Genomic DNA, 23,207 nt, shown 5'->3' with positions numbered 1-23,207 from the left:
AAATTTGGCATCAAATATCCAGCCTCCCCCTGAATTCCATGAGCTGCAGGAAAAGTCAGCTCTTTCCTCTAATTTTGAAATTTGGGCTTGTGACTCAGGCCTAAGATGCTGGCAAAACCCACCCCTCTGATTCTTATCAGAAATAAACATGTGACTTACACGGGTCCAATTAGTTTGAAGCCCCAAGATTCTTGTGGAATTGCTGGAGAAGAGAGTCACACTTTTTTCGTTGCTATGAACCAAAAGGCAAATGGAACAGCCTAGGAATGGCCATCGGCCATCTCGGGATCATAAGGGAGGTAGCCTGCCCAGAAAGAAGTCAATACCAACAAAGTGAAGCCAAAAAATGAGTGACATGAGACACTAGGTCTTGGTAATATCCTTTGAGTTACTAGACTTTCCAGGAACTGAGGCCATAAATTCTTTGTTGTTTAAGGCAGTTGAGCTGCAAGTTCTGTTACTTGTGGATGAAAGCATCCTAATTGACATACAAGATTAATAAATCTTTCCCTGATGGGAAGAAAGATGATTTCTTATGACAATTATGGGTATATATTACACACTCCCTAGCTGCCTTCTTCCCCGCCCCCCCCAAGAAAAATATCTCAGCACCTCCATATCCCCCACAAGAAAGGGGGCTGGATAATGCCTTTCCTACATGCCCGACTCTCTGAAATAATAACCCCAAACTAGTTTAGGTTCTCACTCCCTCTTTCTTTTACTGGGAGTTTCTTCCTTCACTCCATCTAAGGATTTAAATATCAGAAGCAAACTGTCCACCCCACCCCCATTCTGCCAAGGCTGCACTCCCTCCTTCCCTGTATTTAAAATGGGTTGGGGGAGCCTTTATTCTAATCCCAGTGCAATTCTCCCAGCTCTTTCCTAATCCCTCCACCTGTGAGATAATTGCTGGCATTTAGGGAAAAACTCAATAGTAATCACAGACTTGCACACAAAGACACAAAAAGAGGCAGATAAAATAGGAGAGAGAAAAAAATCACAAGCCCGAAATTATCCACACTCTGACATCTATTCCAGAAGCACAATGTGGCCAACAGCTCGCTCTCTATGGGCGGGCGGGGAATGAAGGAGCAGCTTTACGGGAACGGGGCGGGGGGGGGGGGATGGGGGGGAGGGGGGCACCTCAAAAATATCGGAGTTTTTATGGTTTCCATACATAGAGTAAGATAATACGGATCTAGAAACTACAGTGGGTTGTCCTCTTTTAACTGTCCCCAAGTCAGGCACAAATAATAAGCAGATCTATTAAACATTAACTCCTGTTTATTGTCTTAATGCAATAAGAAAATTCTCTTAACCAATGGTGTCCCTTGTTAGGTGATGAAAAGGTAATGCAGTGATAAGAATAAAATAAAATCCTATTGAATCAGGCATTTGGCCTCACTTCGTCAACTCAGGCTAAGATCCCAACCATGCTTCCAGCTTTTGGGTTATGGATGCGAGAGATTGAGTCTCTGAAAACAAAAATTACAACAAAACCTCATGTATAATGACTAGGTTTATAAGCTATGATAAATGCAACACTTGTTTTAAACTATATAAAATTCAACAAAATGACTGCAGGAGCGTCTTACGCAGCTCCCTTTTTATTTGCTTTATTCCTTGGAACTTACTGTGTAACACTGTGTTCAGACTCACCTGATCATAAGAATCACTTAGACCTGAGGTTCTGCGGGGCTAAGGCAGGAACTAAAAGCCTTTAGTTTCACAAGTTCCCTGGATGATTCTTACGACTTTGGAAAACATTACTGTAACTCCGTGGGGTTTTGTCTAAATTGCAATACACATACGCACATGTATATTATAGAAAAAAGAATAGGCAGAAATTCTCTATTTCATAGAAACCATGGAGGCATGTTTGTTTGTTTGTTTGCACAAAGGTAAGCTAGAGAAGATTATCAGGCATGACACAGGATGATGAATAGAATACACACACCCATTGGGACACCATACCCCATTCCCTTTCCTCCTGGACACATAGTTAGATTACATTTCCCCATCTCCTTTGCTAGTAGATGGGAACATGGAACTAAGTTCGGGCAAATAGTAAGTGGCACACACTACTTTCAGGCTTGACCCTTAAAAAAAAAATCCTCCAATTGCTCATTCTCTCTCTCTCTCTCTCTCTCTCTCTCTCTCTCTCTCTCTTTCAGAAACTTTTGTTAGCATTAAGCCACTGGGATTTTGAAATTGCTTGTCCTAGTAGCTATCCTATACCTCTTTTTTATCCTGTTTCCCAACCCACTCTCTGGGCTTTCACATCCAGTAAACACAGTTCATTAGGAAATAAGACACAAGTAGCGGCCACAGCAACACCAGTAAAACATCCCAACCCCACAGGAAACTACTTATCTCTAGAAAAAGGCTCTCATGTTTTAAGTAGCATTTGGTACAGACAAAGCCCAAGACAAGAAAGAAACTATATAAATAGCTTTTGGAATTCTTTGTATAGGTGTCTTCTTCCAACTATATTGTGAGCTCTGCTTTAAGAACAAAAACTGATTATTATTCATTTTGTGTATCCTTTGTGCTCAATCCTTATTAAATTTAATTATACTTTATTGTTACTGTCAACAGTGAAGGGAAGATATTATTCATTAAAACTGTAGCAAAAGCCAGACATCTTGTTATACACCTAACATGTGTTAGTTCATTTACTTCTCAAGTTAACTAAAAATAAACTAATGTATTATTTACACTATATTATATGCAATATTACTTAAATGTCTTATTAGGAATATATAGTAATAAAAGCATAATATGCTAATTAGACCAGACAGCCAAACAACCTTCCAGACATCCTTCTGGATGACCTTCTGGACAAAGCCAGGGCTGCGAGGGCCAAGGCAAGCCACCGCGTGGCTGCAAGGGCCAAGCCCCTTGCACAAATTTTGTGTATCAGGCCTCTAGTGTACTATAATAATATATTATTACCACCCCCCCCCTTTCTAGAAGATGAAACGAAGGTTCAGTAAAATTAACTGAAGTAGTATGTCATGTAGAATCAGTCCAGACTTTGAGGGCAGGCAAAACTAAGCTGACCTTGGTTGTGCTACCAGTTATGTAACTAGTTTTATAACCTTGAACTTCTGTCTTCTACGAAAATGGGGAGAATGCCATGCAGTCATTCAGATATTTCTTTAAAGTGATATAGAAAATAAAGTTTAAAATAAATTTCCCTTAGGCCAAGGAGGAACTGGTAGAGAAATTGAAGAATCCTTTCAGACAAGGTAGACCGTTGCCAAGAAAGAAGAGGTGTTGGTCCTCATCCCCAAACAAACTGCAAGCGAGGGCTGGCAGAAAAGCCAGGAAACAGAAATGCAACCGTCCCCCTCCAGGGAGAGCAGTCCTGTCTCTATCCACCAAATGGATGAAACAAAAATGCATAAAAGGCTTCCAGGGACCCAGTTGGCCAGAAAGGGCGTAAAGAATGCAAGGGAGAGTGAGCCTGTGAATCCTCAAACGTATTTTTTTTCCTATTATTTTTGGAGGAAAGCCGAAAAAAACAGGAAGGAATCTGGAAAGTTGACAAAAATCATTATTCACACAAATTACTTTAACCTTGCCTAGGCAGTGACCTTCACACAGCCACTGGTTTCATGGCATTTATTTCGACAGGAGCTGATTTCACTATTACACAGAGATACAGAGCACAAGATAATACAACTAAATCGCTCTTGTAAATATTTAATACCATTGCCTTTTTTTTTTTTTCTTTTAACAAATCCTGATCAAAGCTGAACACACAGTAGAAAACACATTTTATTCTACCCTGGAAAAAAAAGCTTAGTGCCCCTGCATTTATCTATCCAGTTCTCCAAATGACTTTGACACTTGAGAGCCCTTGTGATCAAAACAGTCTGAAAGAAGGCTATTTTGTAACAATTTAAGAACTGATTTTATGGCAGACCAACACCCCCCAAAGGTGCCTAGTAAAAGGGCACTACATTTCAACCATCAGACCAACCCATGGTGAACTCTGAAGGAACAAATTTGTTTTTGAAAGAAAACAAAAACATTAGCTTACAGACAAATATTTCTTACTTGAGAAAAAAAATGAATTTTCCTTTATAGTAAAAAAAAAAAAAAGTAAATAAAATTACTAAACTATTCTTAAAGGAAGTGGAGAAACTATTAAGCAACAGTTTGAAAATCAGTCCCAAGTGAATTTCTTCACAGGCATGCCCTCTTATAAACTGTCAACATGGGACAGTAAAAATTTAAAAACTGGGAGTAAAAGCTTTTTCAACTGGTGTCCCATCTTACTTCAGCCAGGACAAAGCAGGGGACAGCAATCCAGAAGTGATACCAAGCATTATCCAATCCTGAAAGTCAGTGGAACTGACTGACAATTTCAAAGCTGGGATTAGATCAGTTTCTCGGGGCAGTCAGGTTATTTAAGAAACAACCTTGTTTCAAATGCTTCAGCTCTGATATTTCCAGAACTCTGATATTTCCAGAATCTTTCCATAATGATCTCAGCAGCCTGTAACAAATGCTACTCTCCCCGTGAAGATGACTGAGGCAACTTGGTGGGAGGGGAAAGAAAAGAGCATTAGAAGGTCTGGGTCCAACCCCAATATCCCTACAAATTATCAGTGTAGCGATAAACACTGCACTTATGCCCTCTCATAGGTTTTGTCATCCACAAAGTTACTGTGGGAGAGACTAAAGCAGGGGTGGGAACCTTTCTTCTGCCAAGGGAACCTGGCAGAAGAACATCATTCTCAGGCCATACAAAATTATCAACTTAAAAATTAGCCTGCTCTATTTGGTCAAACATTGAATTAACTCACCCCTAATGCCTTGGCAGGGCCAGAACAAATGATTTTGCAGGCCTTAGACTGCCCACGGGCTGGACATTCCCCACCCCTGGACTAATGGAATTCTAAGTTCTCTTTGAGCTCTTAAGTTATATACTTCTGAGGTTTGGGGAAGCAAATCAGCACTTTTTAAAACAGAACTCTGAGTTCAATATTTGTGTTATCTGCATGGTTCATATAGTTTCATCAAGTAATATAAGGAAATCCCAGAGCTCTTTGTGCACACAAAAAGAGCAAAGACATCCATCAAATACCTAAAGAACAAACAGGTTTTATCAGGATTACTTTTGGTTATTGTGGGAGGCTCTGAGGGAAGAGGCCAATTGTTCCCTCTTGCAATGGAGGTGCCTAAAGCCTTTCTACTCAAAGTATAATGGGATTTCCGGGAGGCTCGGGCTGTCAGTGTTACTGAACTCCACTAAGAGTTATTGGCTCAGTGAGTCCTAGTGCTCATTCAACAAGCATGTACTGAGCCATTTCCACTCTGAGGCAGGCACTGTTATAGGCACTGCACATACCATGGTGAATAACACAGATGTCGCCCCTGATTTTACAGACCTTATATTCTCATGGACCACTAATTCCTTAGTGTCATATTGTGCCATTTTAATTTGCACAGCACATTCACCGGCATGATATCAATTATTGCCCAGACAAACCTACCATGTAGGCATTTTACAGGTAAAAGACATGGAAACGCAAAAGAGTTACTTTGTTCAAAGTTCCCAGACCCCTGGTAATATTGACAAGATGTATTTATGATGATAACTAATGTTTCTTTATAGTAAATCTAAGTTCTAACAAGAACCTTTCATATACGTTGTCTCAATGGTTCCTCCCAGTAGCCCTATGAAGTGGGTAGTATTACTGTTCCCATTTTACTTGCTAGGATAATGAGGCTGAACAAGGTTACAATGCTTGTAAGTGTCAGGCACTAATATCAGTGCTTTCATCCACCATGCACCCTGAACAACCTCTTCTGTCATTTATCTCAGTGCTCTAATTATTCCCCAACTCTGACCCTGCATTCCAGTAATTCACACCTGGATATCCGTTTTTCCAGGCTCAATTGCCACATGCAACAATTCCTTTAGAACTCAGAACCTCACCCATAACAATTCTGCCCAAGGCCTTTGTAAATGACCTTATTGGTCACTTGGGAAAATGAGGGAGAATATGGCTGGCTCAGCAAACTACATCTCCAGAGACCAGATTAATAGCCCCAAGCAAATGGTCTACTACAGATGGATCAATGGCTACCACTTCATGCTGAAGGAACAGCACATAAATAGGACAAAGTCCTCGGCCTTGCAAAGAGAGAGCCCACAAAATCCTCAGCTGAGCCAATGATTTCTAAACAAAGCACAAGTAATTCTTTCCAGGAGGAATTTATTTCACCTACATGTTCACTGTCCTGAAGAAAAGCCAGTGAGAGCCAAACTCCCAGAGTGATAGAATGAATGCCCTTAGGCAGACAGTGGAGGAGTGATCACAACGGCTGCTCCCAAATTCTAAGCAAATAAGACTTAAAGTTCCTAGTGCTTTTCTCATCTTCAGCTGAGATCAGCTGAGATCAGCTCTTCCTAGAGTTCCGCAGGCCATTTTCCCAAGCATTGCTTGCATACACTCTATGGGATATCCGTTTAAGTACTTAGGTAATACAAACTGGAAGTGTTTCAACAAGACTAGTGTCTTTAAAACTGCAGTTCTTTTAACATCTGTGTTACGCATTTTACCAGGAAGCAGTAATTTCCCCATTGAAACTAACCCATCTAAAAAACTACTCCCAATCAACACAGAAAATGTAATTAAAAGGATTCTTGAGTGAAGGCAATCCAAAAGCTTCTTTCAAATTCTACAGACATTACAACTTATATTGGACTTGGAGAAGATTTCAGAATTATCTTGTCCAAAATCTCTCAACTGATCACTAGTTTTAATTCCAGCTATTCTTATCCAAGATGTAAAGTACAAAAAAAGGGGGGGGGGGGGGCGGGAGGGTGCTTCATGTGAAATAAATGTGGGTAACTTTGACAACTACATTTTCTTTCATAGAGATTCATAATTTGCATTGTCATAACAAAGGTTCTGAGCGTTCCTATAGTTTAAAAACCTGTTTAATTTGTTTTAAACGTGTGTTTTGAGGACTTACTTTTCCCAGTACTTTTTTTTTCTTGAAACATTATTAGCATTTCTCAAAATTCATTCAGAAGATGGCAATCTGGCTGAACACACTATATAATATCAGTTTCTGAAAGATGACAAACGTCTCTAAATTCACCCTCATTTATATTTTTCCTTGGGGCCATTTTGAAACCAGATGATACATTAGTTTTAAAGCAATATAACATTAAAAACCTCTCCAGTTCCTCTAGACTTGAATAATAAGCCAATGGTTAGTTTTTGAGCTCCACAGTCCTCCCATCAACTGCATAGCACACAAGATATGACATTGGACTACAAAACTCACATTATCGATTTCATGTTCAGAGATACCACCAGTAATTGGAGAATGTGTTTTTCAATGCATGTTTTAAGTCATTTAGTAACTATTAACAGCAACATCAAGGAGCAACTGATCACAGTCGCAACACTAAGTTCAGTTTAAATATTCCAAGAAAATGGGTCCAGAGCTTTTCCTACCTTTGTTGTTTGATACACATTGTATCTTGTCCTGGGAGAAGTGTAATACACACACACATACACACTAGTACTTGAGGTTTTCCATTTATTTTTGGATAGTATCAAGACAAAGTATTGATTCTCATTTCAGTAATGGATCTGCAGTCATTTGTAAGGCAGCGTCATTAGCTTATCTTTAAGTAAATATTTTGATTGTCAGTCAGCTCATTGCAAATAAGGTTCTTTTCCCAACACCCACTCCTGATGCAGCCAAGCCCACTTGTACATCCCTCATTTAATCATCTGTGTCTGTGCTAAAATATAAAATCATCCCGAGGAAGTCAAAGTACAGGGGAAAAAAGCAGGCTTTCACCTAAAAGGGCTCCACAACACGAGGCCTGGTTCTATTCCAGCCCTGGGGTCTTTACTATGCTACATTACCATAAAGCCTAGGAAACGAGCTATTACACGCCATCATCCCTCGTAACCGCGATCACAGAAAATAACACACTCACAAAACAGCATTAATTGTCCAAATTAGCAACCATTTCAAAGGCAGCTGTTCTTTCACTCTTAAATAGGCTCCAAATTTCAAATCTTCTCCCTGTATTGATCTATTGCTCTTACACACACACACACACACACACACACACACACGATCCGAAGCCAAATGAATTTTTTAAATTTTCCTATATTAAAAAAATCCACACACACAAAAAAACACTGTTTACTAAGCAACATGTTCCACCCCAATACTTGCTGTCATTGTTACAATCGGCTGGAACGCTTCCAACCTGCACAGAAGCACTTGTCACAGCTCCAGGTGAAAGGGCTCTGTTTTTTATGGTGTGTGGTGAAAAAGAGCAGTATCTCTTTAAGAGTCAACAGTAAATTAACTTGCCCAAAAGAGTGAAATAATTAGCAGTTTAGTAGCTTATTAAAAGGATGGCAAAGGCCAAGCTGCCATCTGGGATCTCCAGTTTCTTGTGATTGTTATTATGTCAAGATGTGGAAGTTGCATTAGCTTTCATGTCACCACGCCTGCCCTTACTTTGCATGTAAATTTTAATGAAAGATGCAGCACTTTTAAAATCAGACGTCCATCAGAAAGTGTTATTAGTCTGGCTTTTTACAAAGCATATGGTCTTTTCTACTTCTGCTGTTCTACTTGCCACTAAATGCCTTAGGAAAAAAAAGAGAGAGAAACCCAATGCTATCGATTAGGTATTCTCTTTGTGCAGAGGGAAACCTGAACATCTTCAAAAACAGGACCAAGCTACATCGTACCAAAGGGCAAAATTGTTGCCTCTATTCACACACAATGGACCCTACAATGCTTCTGTCTCCCTTGAAGTTAATCCTATCGCTGAAAATGAAACTGATCTGGTATCTGCCTGCTGATTACTACATGGATACACACTGTTTTGTAGGGAGAATAAATGTATTTATTAAAAACAAATGACAGAAAGGGGCATGGCAGAACCTCATGGGGGTGATGGGTACACTGCATACCTCAATCTGGATGCATGGGTATATATAGGTTACAAATCTTTAAGCTGCCCACTTATGTGTGTAGATTTTATATGCTTTACACAGTGTGTGTTAGCCCTCAATAAACAAATAAGTGAACAAATAAATGAAAACTTCCCTGCATGTTTACACACAAAGCATATTCTCTTTTCTGAGAATTGAAAGGGTGAGTGATTTGGCTAACTGAATTATTACCTGATAGTTTCTCTGTAAAATAAATTAATACAATTAATTTTAAAACTGCATACATACTAATGAGTTGAAAACAGAGGAGAGGTGGTTAGTGCTATTTGAAAGCCATTGCCTGACTCCATGAACTGTCAGCAAGGTGTTAGAAGGCCGGTTCATCATTGCTTGGTCAGCCTGTGTCCTGAACACCTAGCACTTGGCTCTCTGTCAATATTTGTCCAATGCCGAGTAAACATTGCTTTCTAATGTGAAAGCTGATGGTCTGCTGAATTCAGATGCATATCACCCCAGAATGTATTATTTCCAGGACACTACAGATGGAAGCCACACGTGAAAACATACTCAACCAGTGTAAAGCTATGAATATGTATTTGGACAAACTGTACCTATACCCAGATACACATCTACCGTCCTGCATACCTGAGAAGCAGACCAAGGTGTAAACAAGCCTCAGCACATAAGGAAATACACTTGGTTTGTTCTCCTATTAAATACTTTTCCATCATGCTAATGTTTTCACTTCTTTATAAATGAGATGTATCATAAGGATAATACAATTTAACCCAAAACAGGTAAAGACCTGTAGGTGCTATCAAATTTTATATGTGTACATAGAAATCTACAGTTGAAAAGTATAGCTCCTGTAAGAGTCTGTGCAAGTAGATCACTATTCACCCTTGAGAAAAAGTAGTATATATATAATCTGTGTGTAATCAATAAATCCAAATGGTAATTGCATTGGAAATAAATATGGTGCTTAGAAATCTGAGAAATGTTTTCCTTTATATATTGTAAAGTAGAATTTAATTGAAACATCCATTGATCCATAGTACATTTTATTAATAAATCTACTCTTCACATTCACACATTTTTTTAAAAAATGTTCTAAGAAACAACTGTTCTAAAAAACATGTCTTTGGTGTCCAATAAAAATTTCTAAACGAGGAAAAGGAGAAAGAACACTTTTCATATTTTTAAAGCGCCATTTTAGAAACATCACTGTCAGAAACACAGAGTTGATAAAATTGGGCAATTATACTTATGTTTAAAATAAATCTATTTTCCCCCTGCAGACTTTCAAAACATTAGAAGGAGGGGGAAAAAAACATGGAAAACAGGCTTCTTTAAGAAACAAAGTGAATTTATTCATTGTCAAGAGGACAAATCAGTGGTGGGTGAAAAACAGATGAGGCAAGAGATGGAAATGTAATATTGCCCCTATTTCATTATAATTGGATATTTATAGAGCACAGATGAGTTTATTTTCATAATTAGTAACTGGCATTGCATTTACTAATTTGCATAAACAGTTGGCTATCAAAGCAGTAACTTATTTGCAGGGCTCTCAAGTCCTAGCAGGGACAAGAGGGGGGTCAACTCCTCAAATCAGCTTTTTAAATGTCATTACCAGCAAAATACAATCTACATGAAATCATGTTCAAGTTCATGTAGCTTGATGATCTCTTTCCCATATGGCCAATGTTGACTAGTTCAGTATTGGACAGCCAATGGTCAAATCCACATGGGGAAAACTACAATAAATAAATCAGAAGGGGTTTCTGAATTCTGAAGGATTAAAGTAGATCTCAGGTTCAACACTAACTAGTCCAGTAAATAGAGAGTTCCGTAGAGCAAAAGAAAAAAGGAATTAAATGCCCCCAGTCACCCTTACTATTCAAAAATCGTGCCAGTTCTTGGCAATTGTCAGTTACTTCTCTTGCTGGTCATTCTCAACATTCTCATACCTTCCCTTGCTTTACAAAACTTTCACCCAACACATGGATCAGGTTCCCTGGCATTAATGCCAAAGACAGAACAGATTCCTGGTGTCCTGACCACTGCTATGAGCAAAGAGAAAATTAATCAAGCATGCGCCAGCGACTACCTCCCACTATTGACATTCCACCAGAAATCTTGGAGGAATATTTTACATCGCCCTTCTCCTCAAGCCAAAGGGCAAAAACTTGTGGTTCATGGGCCAAACCATTTGTGTGTGTGTGCATGCATGTGTGTGCACATGTGTGTATGTGTGTATTTATATATGCATATAGAGACAGAAAGATGCTATGAGCTGATGTTTTTATTTTTTAAATCCAATTCTGAGCTTCTCTTGAAGACCTGGTGACATTGGGCATGCGTTCTTGCATGGCAGCAATCAGCTGGAGCAGAGTAGAGGCTGTTGCCTATGACAAGCTTTCTGCTCTCCACTTTGCCACAGTTCCCACCATTCCCTACTGTTTCTCTTACACTAGGATTTTTCTTAGGATAGGATCTGCTCCTTGATGATACCTATTAGGTCCCTGAAGACATTTGAGTCTTCAACACCTACTCCAAGTTCATTTTCAAGGGAAATTATTTGGTAACCCAACCCAGAATGGGCAATCCCCAAATTAACAAGAAAAGGGGCAGGGAGGTCAAAACACACTAGACACTTAAACACAGGCTGAAAAAAATCAGATTAGAAAAAAAGCTGACCACAGCTGGCTGCTGAATAACTCCTTTGGTCAGTCACTTTGGGGTAAAGTCACATTTGTTTTTGGCTCAATGTAACCCAATGGTCTTGTCAGTGTGGTGCTTATCATTGTAGCCTAAATATGCTGTGAATTTCACAATTCTTCCCAATGCAAGTTTACTGCTTCATGATAGCTTTAAACAATGACAGAATCTGAGGCACTCTTTTCTCTGACAAGCTGCTAAGAATAAATCCAAAGACCTTTCCACTTTTATTCTGGGGAAATCATAGACCATTTCTCTCTGTCACTTGTACACACAGGCCAAGCGAGGCCTGGGTAGAGGAAGGGACTGGAGCCAGAACATCTGGCCTCGCTCCATGACCCCTGGGGGCTCCTTTGCTCAATAGGTTGGGGTGATAAGGGTAGCAGCAAGAGGCAGAGGTTGGTATACAACTCTGGACAAAGTACTGATCTAAGGGTGGTGTGGGTGACAGATGGCCAAGACTCGGCCTCTGTCCTTTAGGGAGGTGGGGGGGGGGGGTGCCCGAAACACATGAGTAATTCTGTTTCAAGGCAGCTTGGCATAGGTACTTTATAACAGAAGCACAAAGTCAGGTGAACCTAGGAGGCTTGGGTCTTAAAGGATGACCCAAGGTCGTCCCTGAGTCCAAGAGGGGCCATATAGTGTGGTTAGGGGCTCAGATTCTGGGTTTCTTTTCCATTTATTAGCCATCTGACTTCAGTTATTAACCTCTCTCCAGCTTATTCTACTTATCCATACAGCAAGGCGAATGCCATCACCTACCTCATAAAATGGTTGTAAGGACTCAGTGTGACAAGGCACCTGAGCACATGGCACAGTGAATGGCACATGGGAAATAATCAGGGTCAGCAACAGCAGCCAGAGAAAGTAAATAAGATCCCTGTGTGCAAAGCCTAAAGCCACGGAACACATCTATCTTATGGGATGCTTTAGGTGATTAGAGAAATAAAACGGGAGATGGAGTGAGTGTGGAGAGGAGGAAGGGAAACTGACTCTGATGTGGTCTCAGAGAAGCCATGGGAGGAGGGACAGGTGACACAGCTCCATGTGCTTTGGAAAGGTTGAGTCCTGGGCAAATGAGGTGGCTTTGCCTATGAGGACATCCTGGCAGCCTCTGGTTGAGCAGAGTAGAGAAGTGGGAGTTACAGCCAGATGTACCCTTTCAGTTATTGCTCTTCCTCGTCCCCCTTTCTCACCTCTTTTCAAAAGGTACCAAGCTCAAGTTGGGGCAAGGGTCCCCACGACAGATTTCTGAGAATGAACCCAGCCATGATTCGCATAAAAGGAGCAGTCAGTCAACTAACCCAAAGTGAAAGGACTGATCTGCTTCTGAAGTAAAAGTCCACAGACTAGTCATCAAATCAGCATGCTCAATAACCTGTCAACCCCTCTTTCTTCAACATCCTCACGCCAGAATTCACATTTCCTACTTCTCTTATCAGCCAATCTTGGCAGGAAGCAGGAGCACCCAGCTTTGCAGACATGGGGGCTGCAGAGTCAGGCAGGAAGAGGGGCGAACCAATCCAGATACATATTTATAATGTATCAATTAACTTCTCCTTTCTCTCCTGAACAGCTAATCCAATTTGAGCTGGCGATCCAGGTGCTCTGGGCTCAGGTCTCTGACAGCTTTGATTAGGAATGGATGAGTGAGCTGTGCTACCCAAGGTAGGAAGTGCCGAAAGGCATATCAGGGCATTAGAGCAGCCCGCCTGCTCAGTGCCTCTCCTTTCTCCCCCATCACACACACACACACACACACACACACACACACACACACACACACACACACACACTGCCTACCTTGCAAATGGTGCGCTCTGTGAGTTCAAATCCAGTATTATCTCTTTCTCCTTACGATACATTGCCTCTCCTGTGTTCTTCTACAATCTCAGTCCCACCAATCTTAGCTCATCACCACATCAGAAAATTTCCACTCCCCAAAATACAGGCAAAAAATAAGTATCCCCAGATTTTACATTAGATAATATTTCAAGCTATTCACCAACCCTCTTCTCTTTCTTATGTAGCATCCTTCCCTCACTGATGTTATCCCCAAATTCAGCAGTAATGGAAACAATGGTACATCATTTCACATCTCTCTGTTCCCTCCATTACATTTATTGGGAGGGATTAGTAGAATATTCTGCATTAAGTAGACTGTGTCTTTCTCACACTGCACAACCACTTTCAGAGTCCCCCATTCCTTCGAGAACCAGGACACCATAATAGATATGGCTCCTGGATTTAACAGGAATTGGGCCAACTGGGAACCATCCCCAAACATCCAACATGAAGTTCACTGAAGGGAAATGATAGCATTGGCTTTGGGTTTTTTGTTTTGCTTTTTAGTTGTTAAAAGCACTAAGTTATCATTTGGACTGTATTCATCAGAATCAACAATTCCCCTTGGATACATGAATATTTCAGAAGGCAGATTGATTATTATAATGATAAAAATAAAATGATCACTACCTTTACTTCTACCTACAGAAATGAAGTGGAAGGTCCAATTAAGTAGAGGAAGCATGGTGTCCACCATGGAGGAGGCAAGAGAGAGAGAGAGAGCAGTGAGAGGAAAACATCAGGACACTGCAAACACACAAAGAAATGTAACACACATAACAAACCCCACAACTGTAACAGCAACAGCACAACATTCTGAGAAGGCAGCACAAAACAAATCCATAATGTGATGCTTAAACAAGCCATAACAGTGGGACCTGCTTCCATCTGTGGCATGTTTAAGCTTTCTCCCATTAGTATCCCTTGTCCCATCCTTGGAAACAGGACCACGTTTACATGCACAAGCACTGCACAGCCACATGTATGTGAAATCCCACGCCACATGTATGTGAAATCGCACACACTTAACCAATCTAAAATTGGCCAGGGAAAGTCTCAGAGAAGCTGAGTTCTGCTGTATTTTCCCAACATTAACAGGATCATGAGGATCAAGAGTGTAACATACATGTATGGAGGGTGCACACACAACATATGTCAGTATTTCCACACATATTTATGTACATCAAAAACAAAGTCTGGAGATTCCAAGGGTACCAGACAGAAATCTCTTTCATGTTGAAGGGATAAGGACAAGGACAAGGAAAGGAGTATTGGTGGGAAGTAGAATTGGTTTCTTAGTTAACCATCACAGGGCGAGCACAGACAAGAGGCTAGGAAATGGGGGAGGGGGGATTAGAGGAGGAGGAAAGTAGTTAAAGGACCTTCTAAAAAGCAGATTAAACTGCCAGATTGCAACTTAAAATCTCAGAGGCACTACCCACCCAGAAGAATTCTGCTTCCTTTCATGAAAGCCTCTCAAAGGGGAATTCACAATATTCGTGTCTGTCACTATTTTACTGCCTAAAGACTCTTTTCCTAGAAGATACCTGACTTAACCCCCCGACTATGTGCACCTGGGTGTGCCTGAGTTCTTTACTCATGCACACATCAATCTGGGTGCCCAAGAGAAGCTCAGTAGTAAATGAAAATCAGGCAAGGTTTGCAATAGAAGTTCTCCATATGCTTTTTATACCATCGTTGGGAGTTAGCCCTCCAAAATACCTGTGCTGCATTAGTGGGTCTGAAACAAGCCTAGCTAAGGTTAAAGAAGTCCCCACCAGCCTGTCCCATCTGCCTAGACTCCATCCTATGGCATCAGCCATAAGAAGCACGCAGACTCTAAGCCACTATAAAAGCTGGGAGGACCCCTAAAGGGCAACTGGGATCACCTGTGAGAGAATATAAAAGGAGGTCTTCTCATCAGGACTCTGAGGGCCTACTTTTTCTAGTGTAACTTGTCAAAATTGGGCCAGAGAATTCCAGCAATTCATAGAGCTCAGATCCACCCACTTGGTAGAGTTGTGCTTAACTTTCTCAAACTGCCTGGTCACTAGGTCAACTTCAGTAAATCCCCCACTCATACCCATTTCATAGTGACCTGCTGTTGGTAGATAACTTTGCCTTATAGGCAGGTAACGTCACCTACAAGAATAGAGAGGCTTCATGCCATCCCCTTCCAGAGCTCCATGTAACACCTGAAAATTCACGTGACCTCCTCCCTCCAGCTCTGCTCTTTGACACCTGCTCTATACCAGACAGTGTCTTCATTGAAAGTCCAGAGTCCACATCATGGATCTTGCTCCGGTCTGGAGGATACACTTGTATTGGGAAAGTGTGCTTCCTTCTCAACCTGCCTTATCATTTAGGATGCCCTCCACTGCCCACCTCTGCAGCTACTGGACACCATAAAATTTTTTTCTCAGCCCTGGGTGGTTCCTTGATCTGATCGGACTCTCCTTTGTGGCAGCACTATCTGATGGATCCAATGTAAGGAAGTAAGGGTGGGAGGAAAGGTAGAAAAACCCTTCAGTGCTGCCCCACCTTTGTTAAGAGATGAAGAAAAACAGAACAAGGAAGTATCCTTCCTTCCCCTTTTCTTTGGTCCTCCAAAATGGGCACTGAGCCCCATGTGTATTTGAGGTGGGGGGGGGGGATAGAAAAGAGATTAAAGTATAGTCTTTCTGTGTCAGGGCAAGGCAGGTAGCCCAATCTTGCAATCATCCCAAGTCTCAGAAGGAACACAATGGTGGCAATTGAACAGCAAAGGAAAAGACCATTTAAAGTAGGCTTAGTTCTCAAATCCTGATTTAGGCTGATAATGTGGAAAATTTTTATTTAGGAGAAAAAGGCTTCATTCACAGCCCACCCTGTGCTTCGCTGAGCTGAGTTTCCTGCACAGTTCATTCCCTGCATATTTGAATATTTTAGGTTGCAGATGCTGAATTCACAGATCTTTATATGCAGTTTTCTTCAGGGTGTATAATGAGTTAGAATCCTGCCACGAGGACATTAGCATGTTCTCTTGGTGGTTTTTGCTTTTATACAAAACCGAAAACAGTCAACCCCCAAGGGCTGCCTTTCACCACGAGGGGCTGAAAGTCATTACAAAGGGCAGTGGGGATAGAGGGGAAGGCAGAAAGCAAACCTTACTCAGGGTGGAATTCTGGGAGAAGCCCAGCTCCTCTCCCCCAACCCCAGCATGGGGCGTGGCGAGGAGCAGGAGGAAGTTAACCGCTCTGCTGCTCTGAAATTAGCTTCATTCACCCCCATTACCGACACCGTCATGCCTTGTTTCATGCTTCCCTCTCAGAGGCAGCCCTGCAGGGCCAGCGCCCCGGTGACAAATGTGCAGAATGGCAAAGCCAAGGAGACGATGGGGGTGGGAAACCAGGATGCATCGCATCATCGGGGGGGGGAAAAAGTGCTCCCACCACAAGGGGCTCTGCCACCAGCCTGGCCCGGATGGGAAGAGCAAGCAGCAAATGGCCAGCAGCGATGATGAGGGTCTGATCCACCAGCCGAAGGCACAAAGGCAAGCGATTGGGGCAGCTGTAGCACTACAAGCAAAACACACCTACCTTGTTCACTCATCATGAGATGGGAGAGGCCTTGAGGAAAGAGAAGACGGGAAAGGGGGAGTTGGAGAGGGGAAGGAGAAGGAAAAAAGAAAGAAGACAAAGTTAGAATTCCGAATGCAATGCAATGCAATCTTCTCTTAATTCTTGAGTGGAGGGAGGGGTGGCACACACACTCCAGAGCATGCAGAGGGGCTAAGGCCCGCCTTCCCGCTGCTGGGCAGAAAGGCCGGCTCTGCAGCCTAAGACAGGCTTCCGTTTGCTGAGCTGTTCTGGGCCTCATTCAGGAGAACTCCCACACTGCTTCCTGCCATAGGCAGGATCTGAGATAAATCTATTAACGCTGAGGTCCCTTGGCAAAGAGACTCCAGATGCCAGGCAAAATAGGTTTCTTTCTTTTAAATTACTTTTAATAGTAATACATGGTCACTGTAGAAACTTTGGAAAATTCAGAAAAGAAAAACATTAGTTACAATCTCACCATCCAGAGATAACCATCCAACTTTTTTTCATTTGAGATGCAGTATCCTTTTCTATAAAAACTGAATGATACTGAACACACCAAATGAGCTCCTGCTTGCAAGAGCTGCATAGACAACAGGAAACAATGTTCTGCTGTTCCTTATTGCCCTCTTCTTAGCTCAGTGACAGCCATACCCTCCTCTGCTTCTCCACCACCATCTTCTCCTGGAAAGTCCCTCACCCGTGATCAGGGAGGTACAGCCCAGCACTGAATGGGTTAAAGAGGGACCACAATCCCAATACACAAAGAGCACAACCTCTGGCTATGTTCTCACGGAAGTCAAACAAGGTTTTTAAGAGCTCATTACTTCAAGGGCAGTACAAGCTCTGATAAATCAGTTACAAGAAAAGATTTCCAACTAGTAAGCAACTGTACCAGTTAGTTGCTCATCCATGGCTTTTATTATTACTGGAGATATTTGACAAAATCCAGATCACCCCAGAGAACCTTTACCCAGAGTGAAATTTAGGGATATATGGGATTAATAAAGGAGAAAAATCTCTGAAGTATGGAAATCTCTAAATGTTTTTTGAGATTACTAGCGATTTAGAAAAGTAATCAGAGGCAAAATATGGGTCAAGCAACTGACTTTTAAAAGATCAATGGTATATTAAATACATAGATAGATACATATGCCATAAATGTCATGGAGTCTATTTTTTCAAACAAATTTTATTAAACTATAACCATATTTTAAGTGCATATTTCTGGCATTCATTTCTCAAGCCCTAGGATTAATATCCATGAAAGAATGGAATCATGCCAAAGCAAGTCATTCTCATGATTTGTTTCGTTTGTAAAAAATTAATTTTTGGTCTTTTATTTGGAGGGGATAGTAGAAAGAGAGAACAACAGGCCCTGGATTTGGCTAAGGGAAACTTTAGCAGAAGTCACCATTTCAAAAATGTCTGATATTTTTGGACCAAGCCATCGCCTTCAGCATCCAGACCAAGAGTACTAAGGGAGAGGGTCTGGGAAAGGCAGGTGGAGTATGTAGAAAGGTGAAGGGGAACAGAATAGGTATGTAAATTCAGTAGGTGACTATTCACAGGAGGGTTGTAAACACTGAGAAATGAGAATAAGGAAGATTCAAGGAGATACCTAAGAGTGAAACAGAAAGTTAAAAATGTAGGAAGAATAATATTGTATTATAGACTTGAAACTTAAATGTTCTCACCACAAAAAAAATCATAATTATGGGATGGGATGGAGGTATTAGCTAATGCTATGGTGGTAATCAGTTTGCAGTTTATAAATGTATGAAAACAGCACATATACCTTAAACTTACATGGTGTAACATGTTAATTTTATCTCAGTAAAGCTGAAAGATTAATATTCTTTTAATTTAAAAATGAAAGTACAAACATTTTGTACCTGTGAGTAAAGATGATTGGCAGCTGGGAGAAGGAGTGAGTAGAAGAGAGGTGGTGGATTAGTCTTTATCTGACCTAAATAGATATTTCAGAAATTTACCAAATGAAGAGTAAGCAGGACACTTGGTAGTCAGAGAGTAGTCAAAGACCTGGAGAAGCTCCTACAGTGGGGTCCCATTTAGGGGCTACACATGTGTTTCTTTAAAGTAGTATTTCCCAAAGTGTATTTTACTGGCCACCTTCATCAAACACATGGGGATGCTTACTAACAGTGAAGATCTGGGCCACACCCCAAATCTAATGAATCAGAATCTTGGGGAGGAGGTGGGGGGGAAATCTGAATGTGAAATGGCTTGCCCAAGTGATTGCCATACTTACTAGAACTTGAGAGAGCTACCCCTTGAAGTGGCATATAATTCAAATTTTGTTAAAGTAAATTTTATGATAAATGCAGTATTGGATAAAGAGGCATTGGATATTTAATGGAATCCTGCAGTGGATCCTTTTGCAAAAGGAAGAATCCTTTTAAAATGCAAATAACCCACCACCTGTGTCTTTAAAATTCAAATATGTACTTAGCAGGTTTTATTAAGCTACATATGTAGTGGCAGCATTGCAACTGGAATCAAATGTTCATATTCTTCAACTTATAAAAATCTTAAATAGAAATATTAGGCCAAGAATGCAGATCAGGGATCCTGATGTCAAAACTCTGGTGTTGCAGGCAATAAAGCAAAAAAGAACATGAAGAGGAAGATACAGCAGGAATATATGGGAAACAGCATGAGGGAGCAGAGAAATCGAGTAACCATAACACAGCTTGAGTTTTATTTTGCTTTTTGAGAAGGGAATTTTATTCCACTTTCAAGAGTTTTTACATTGCCCTGGCTGGTTTGGTTCAGTGGATAGAGCGTCGGCTTGTGGACCAAAGGGTCCCAGGTTCGATTCCGGTCAAGGGCATGTACCTTGGTTGCAGGCACATCCCCAGTAGGGGGTGTGCAGGAGGCAGCTGATTGATGTTTCTAACTCTCTATCCCTCTCCCTTCCTCTCTGTAAAAAATCAATAAAATTTATTTTTTTTAAAAAAAAAAAAAAAGAGTTTTTACATCAATATCATCTCATGTACAAATTCATCAATTTGACCTATCCTCATAGCTGTGGGTTTAAGAACTGGAAACCAAGAATTCTAGAGACTCCAGGTCTTTTCTAAAATTCTGTTGCTAGCCCCCTTCTATTCCAAAACACTTTTTAAAAAAAATAATTGCAAAAAATTAGAAAGCAACCGAAGTATCTTCTATCTAAATGTCACACCCTAGCTGGATCTAGGGGCCATTCAGGATCTCAAGATGTCTGCTGTTTTTTACCTTTCCCCTCACTCTTTCCAGAGCTATATTCCACCCCTCTGTGTCTGTCTATTTGTGTGGTGCACAGATTCTCAGGGTACATATAAGAACAAGAGGAGGAAAAGCTCACCAGTGGGTAAGACATACAAAGTTGAAATTGCCTTAGAACAGACTGTAAATCATATGTAAAGTTTATACAAAATATACCTACGGCCTTCTAAATTGCATGATATCCTTGGGGGAAGCCCCCATGGAGCTAGTTGCTTTTGCATCTTGGGAGAATGGAAATGGCTATGAAAGTAAAGCCATTTGTAAGCAGCTGTGGCCATTATGAAGCCTGTCATGGTAATGACTAATGCAGAGAATAGGAGCCATTTACTGAAACAGGAAAGAGGAAGATGCAATGTTAAGGGTCCAGGCCAGAAGGTAAAGGCCTTCATCATGTAAGCTAATACTGTCTCCCCCTCAAACCTATACTATCCCACCCACCTCAGATAATTTTCAATCCATCCTTCCTTCACTCTGGCTGGGAAATGGGGGAAAGTATTTCAGGGGAGGAAGGAAGTCACTCATGAGGAAAATATAGATTCAGGGGTAAACAAAAGCAAGTTATCTGCCAAAGCTTTTATTTCATCCACTCTCAGGGTAACTTTTATGCCAGTATAAAATCTACATATATCATCTCTTTCTCCACACTGAAATAGAGAAATTAAATGTCACTAATTACAGCAAGTGCCAAGTGCCAATGTTGAATTCTTATGAAGCCACAAGGACTTTTGAAAAGAGTAATTATGAAAAATCAGAAGGTAATGAAAACATTCATTCTGGAGGAACTAAGGGGCTAGTGAGGGTGATAGAGGGTAGAGCCTGAGAAAGAGAGAAGCCACAAGTGACCACTTCTGTAGGGTGACCGGGAATTTGGAAAAGAGAGAAGGGAGAAGAAGAAACACATATCTTAGCATTTTAAGCAAATAAAAGTGAGGGAATTCAGTTAACTTGGCAAGAATTCTAACAGTAATAATATTTGTTGACTGTGTACTATAGGCAAGGCAATGTTATATGTCATCTCATTAAACATCACTCTATGGGATAGACATTGCTATAATTTCCATTTTACAGATAAGCAAAGCAAGGCTTAGAGCCAAAGTCACACTATTAGTAAGGGGTGAAGTGAGGATTCTAAGCCAACAGATGGGCTCTCCAGGCTGTGATGGTAACCATGACACTAGCTATTCTGTCTAATTTGGTGCTGGTAGAGAAGGAAAGACACGTGTCTTAGAGAATTCAGGAGCAGAAATAGTGTCTGGACATCAATTTGACTTCATCCCTGACCCTGGTGGAGCATGATATGAGGAGCACTTGGGGAATGCTTCTTCTAAACAGCCACTATCTTCCCCACCTCAATTTCCATCCCCAGATTCTACTAAAACATAAAGCTTTTCTTTTCCTTCCCTAGGGCATTTCTTGAGGTTATTAAGGCACTTTCCTCATGAAATGGAAATCTGAATACAAGACACACTCAGGCTCCTCAATCATTGTCATTGTCCTGTGCGTGAGACCATTAGGAAGCCAATGGAGATCTGTCTCCAATGATAGGGGTGATGCAGGGACATGAGAGTAAAGGAAGGACAGAGACATGCAGTCACAATGTGGGAAGTTGGTCATTGAGGGCAGGAGGGAAGGCACAGGGGATGGGGTGGGATTGGGGAGAAGAATGCTTGAAGGGAAGAGGTGGGGTCCTCTACCTCTTCCACAATTATGCCTCAGACCAGCCCTTCCCAGGCAATTCCCCGACCTTCATTGTGAACTTTGGTCTATTTGTTCTACCAGGGGTTCATCAGTAGCTTGCAGGGGAGCCTGAGCTTGTTCAACATTTTGATCAATAACTTGCCTGAGAACACTCATGGCGTGCTGTCTTATTGTGATGAACTAAAGCTGAGGGGAATAGTTAATTTGTTAGATATCAGAATCAGGGTCCAAAAGAATGTGAATAGGCAAAAGTGAAATTTAATTTAAAGGAAAAATGTAAACTCCAGCACTTAAGCAAAAACACCCTCAAGTCTCCGCAAATAAAAAGAAGTCAACAGTTCCATCTCTTCTCAGCACTGACTCTACTAAACCTAGGGTTTTTGGTATAGAGAATGGTGCAATGTATTAGGAGGGGCATGAACCAGGTGAGGTGCGTCCAAAGAATAATCAGAATGGTAAGGACTCCAAAGCAGGTCACATGCTGAATGGCTGAAGGAAGTGCTACACACAGACCAAATAAGAAGGAGTTAGATAAGGACATGAGAGCTGCCATTAAGCATTTTAAAAATTGCACCTGCGAGACAAAGGAGCAAGCACATTCTGCAAGAATAGTAGGTCCACAGAAGAGATTCAGAGTGGGGTTTTGGAAGATAACTACTAAAATTCCAATCCAACTCGAAGACTCTATGCTTCTAAGAAGTATCTTGCTCTCCAATGAGGTCAAATAGCTATATGAAACATCTGATATTTGACTGGTTTTTACCTACAAAATGAGCATTTTACATGGTTCAAACTAATACCACCCATAAAAGGCTAGGCACTAAAGAAAGCTTCAATGAATCACTTAATGCCAATTGTGAGCCCCACTCGCGAAGATCACCTGTTTACATATGTGATTTTGGCTTTTCTACAAGCCTTGCACAGTACTGGGGTCGAACTGAATATTTGAAATGATTATGGTGATGGTTTCCAGAAAAGAGTCTGTTGCTAATCCTCCAAGACAGGTGCTACCCAGGTCCAGCCTCTAGGTTTGCCCTTCCATGATGCCACCGTGTTCCATCCTCACCTCTAAGCCCTAACAGCCCGGGGGCTGGACTAAACAGAAAGTATTTCTTCC

At 41.2% G+C, this 23,207-nt stretch overlaps 1 protein-coding gene across 3 annotated transcripts in view; it reads right to left on the bottom strand.

The window, feature by feature from the left end:
- Positions 1 to 23,207, bottom strand: part of NRXN3 (neurexin 3) — a 1,487,454-nt gene that overhangs the window by 1,420,428 nt on the left and 43,819 nt on the right. Inside the window, exons 3-4 of one of the 3 annotated variants that reach the window (XM_036314379.1) lie at positions 17,105 to 17,134; positions 14,157 to 14,168 (exon numbers count right to left, since the gene is read on the bottom strand). In XM_036314379.1, coding sequence (XP_036170272.1) covers positions 14,157 to 14,168; positions 17,105 to 17,134 — 42 coding nt within the window. Of the gene's footprint in view, positions 1 to 2,366; positions 2,376 to 14,156; positions 14,169 to 17,104; positions 17,135 to 23,207 lie in introns of all 3 variants that reach the window. The other 2 variants (XM_036314362.1, XM_036314372.1) reach the window with 2 other exon arrangements.

The sequence above is a fragment of the Myotis myotis genome, unplaced genomic scaffold (genome assembly GCF_014108235.1).
Source record: "Myotis myotis isolate mMyoMyo1 unplaced genomic scaffold, mMyoMyo1.p scaffold_m19_p_1, whole genome shotgun sequence".
Classification (NCBI taxonomy): Eukaryota; Metazoa; Chordata; class Mammalia; order Chiroptera; family Vespertilionidae; genus Myotis; species Myotis myotis.
Note: the sequence above shows the minus strand (reverse complement) of the source record. Positions and strands in the feature narration are given on the sequence as shown.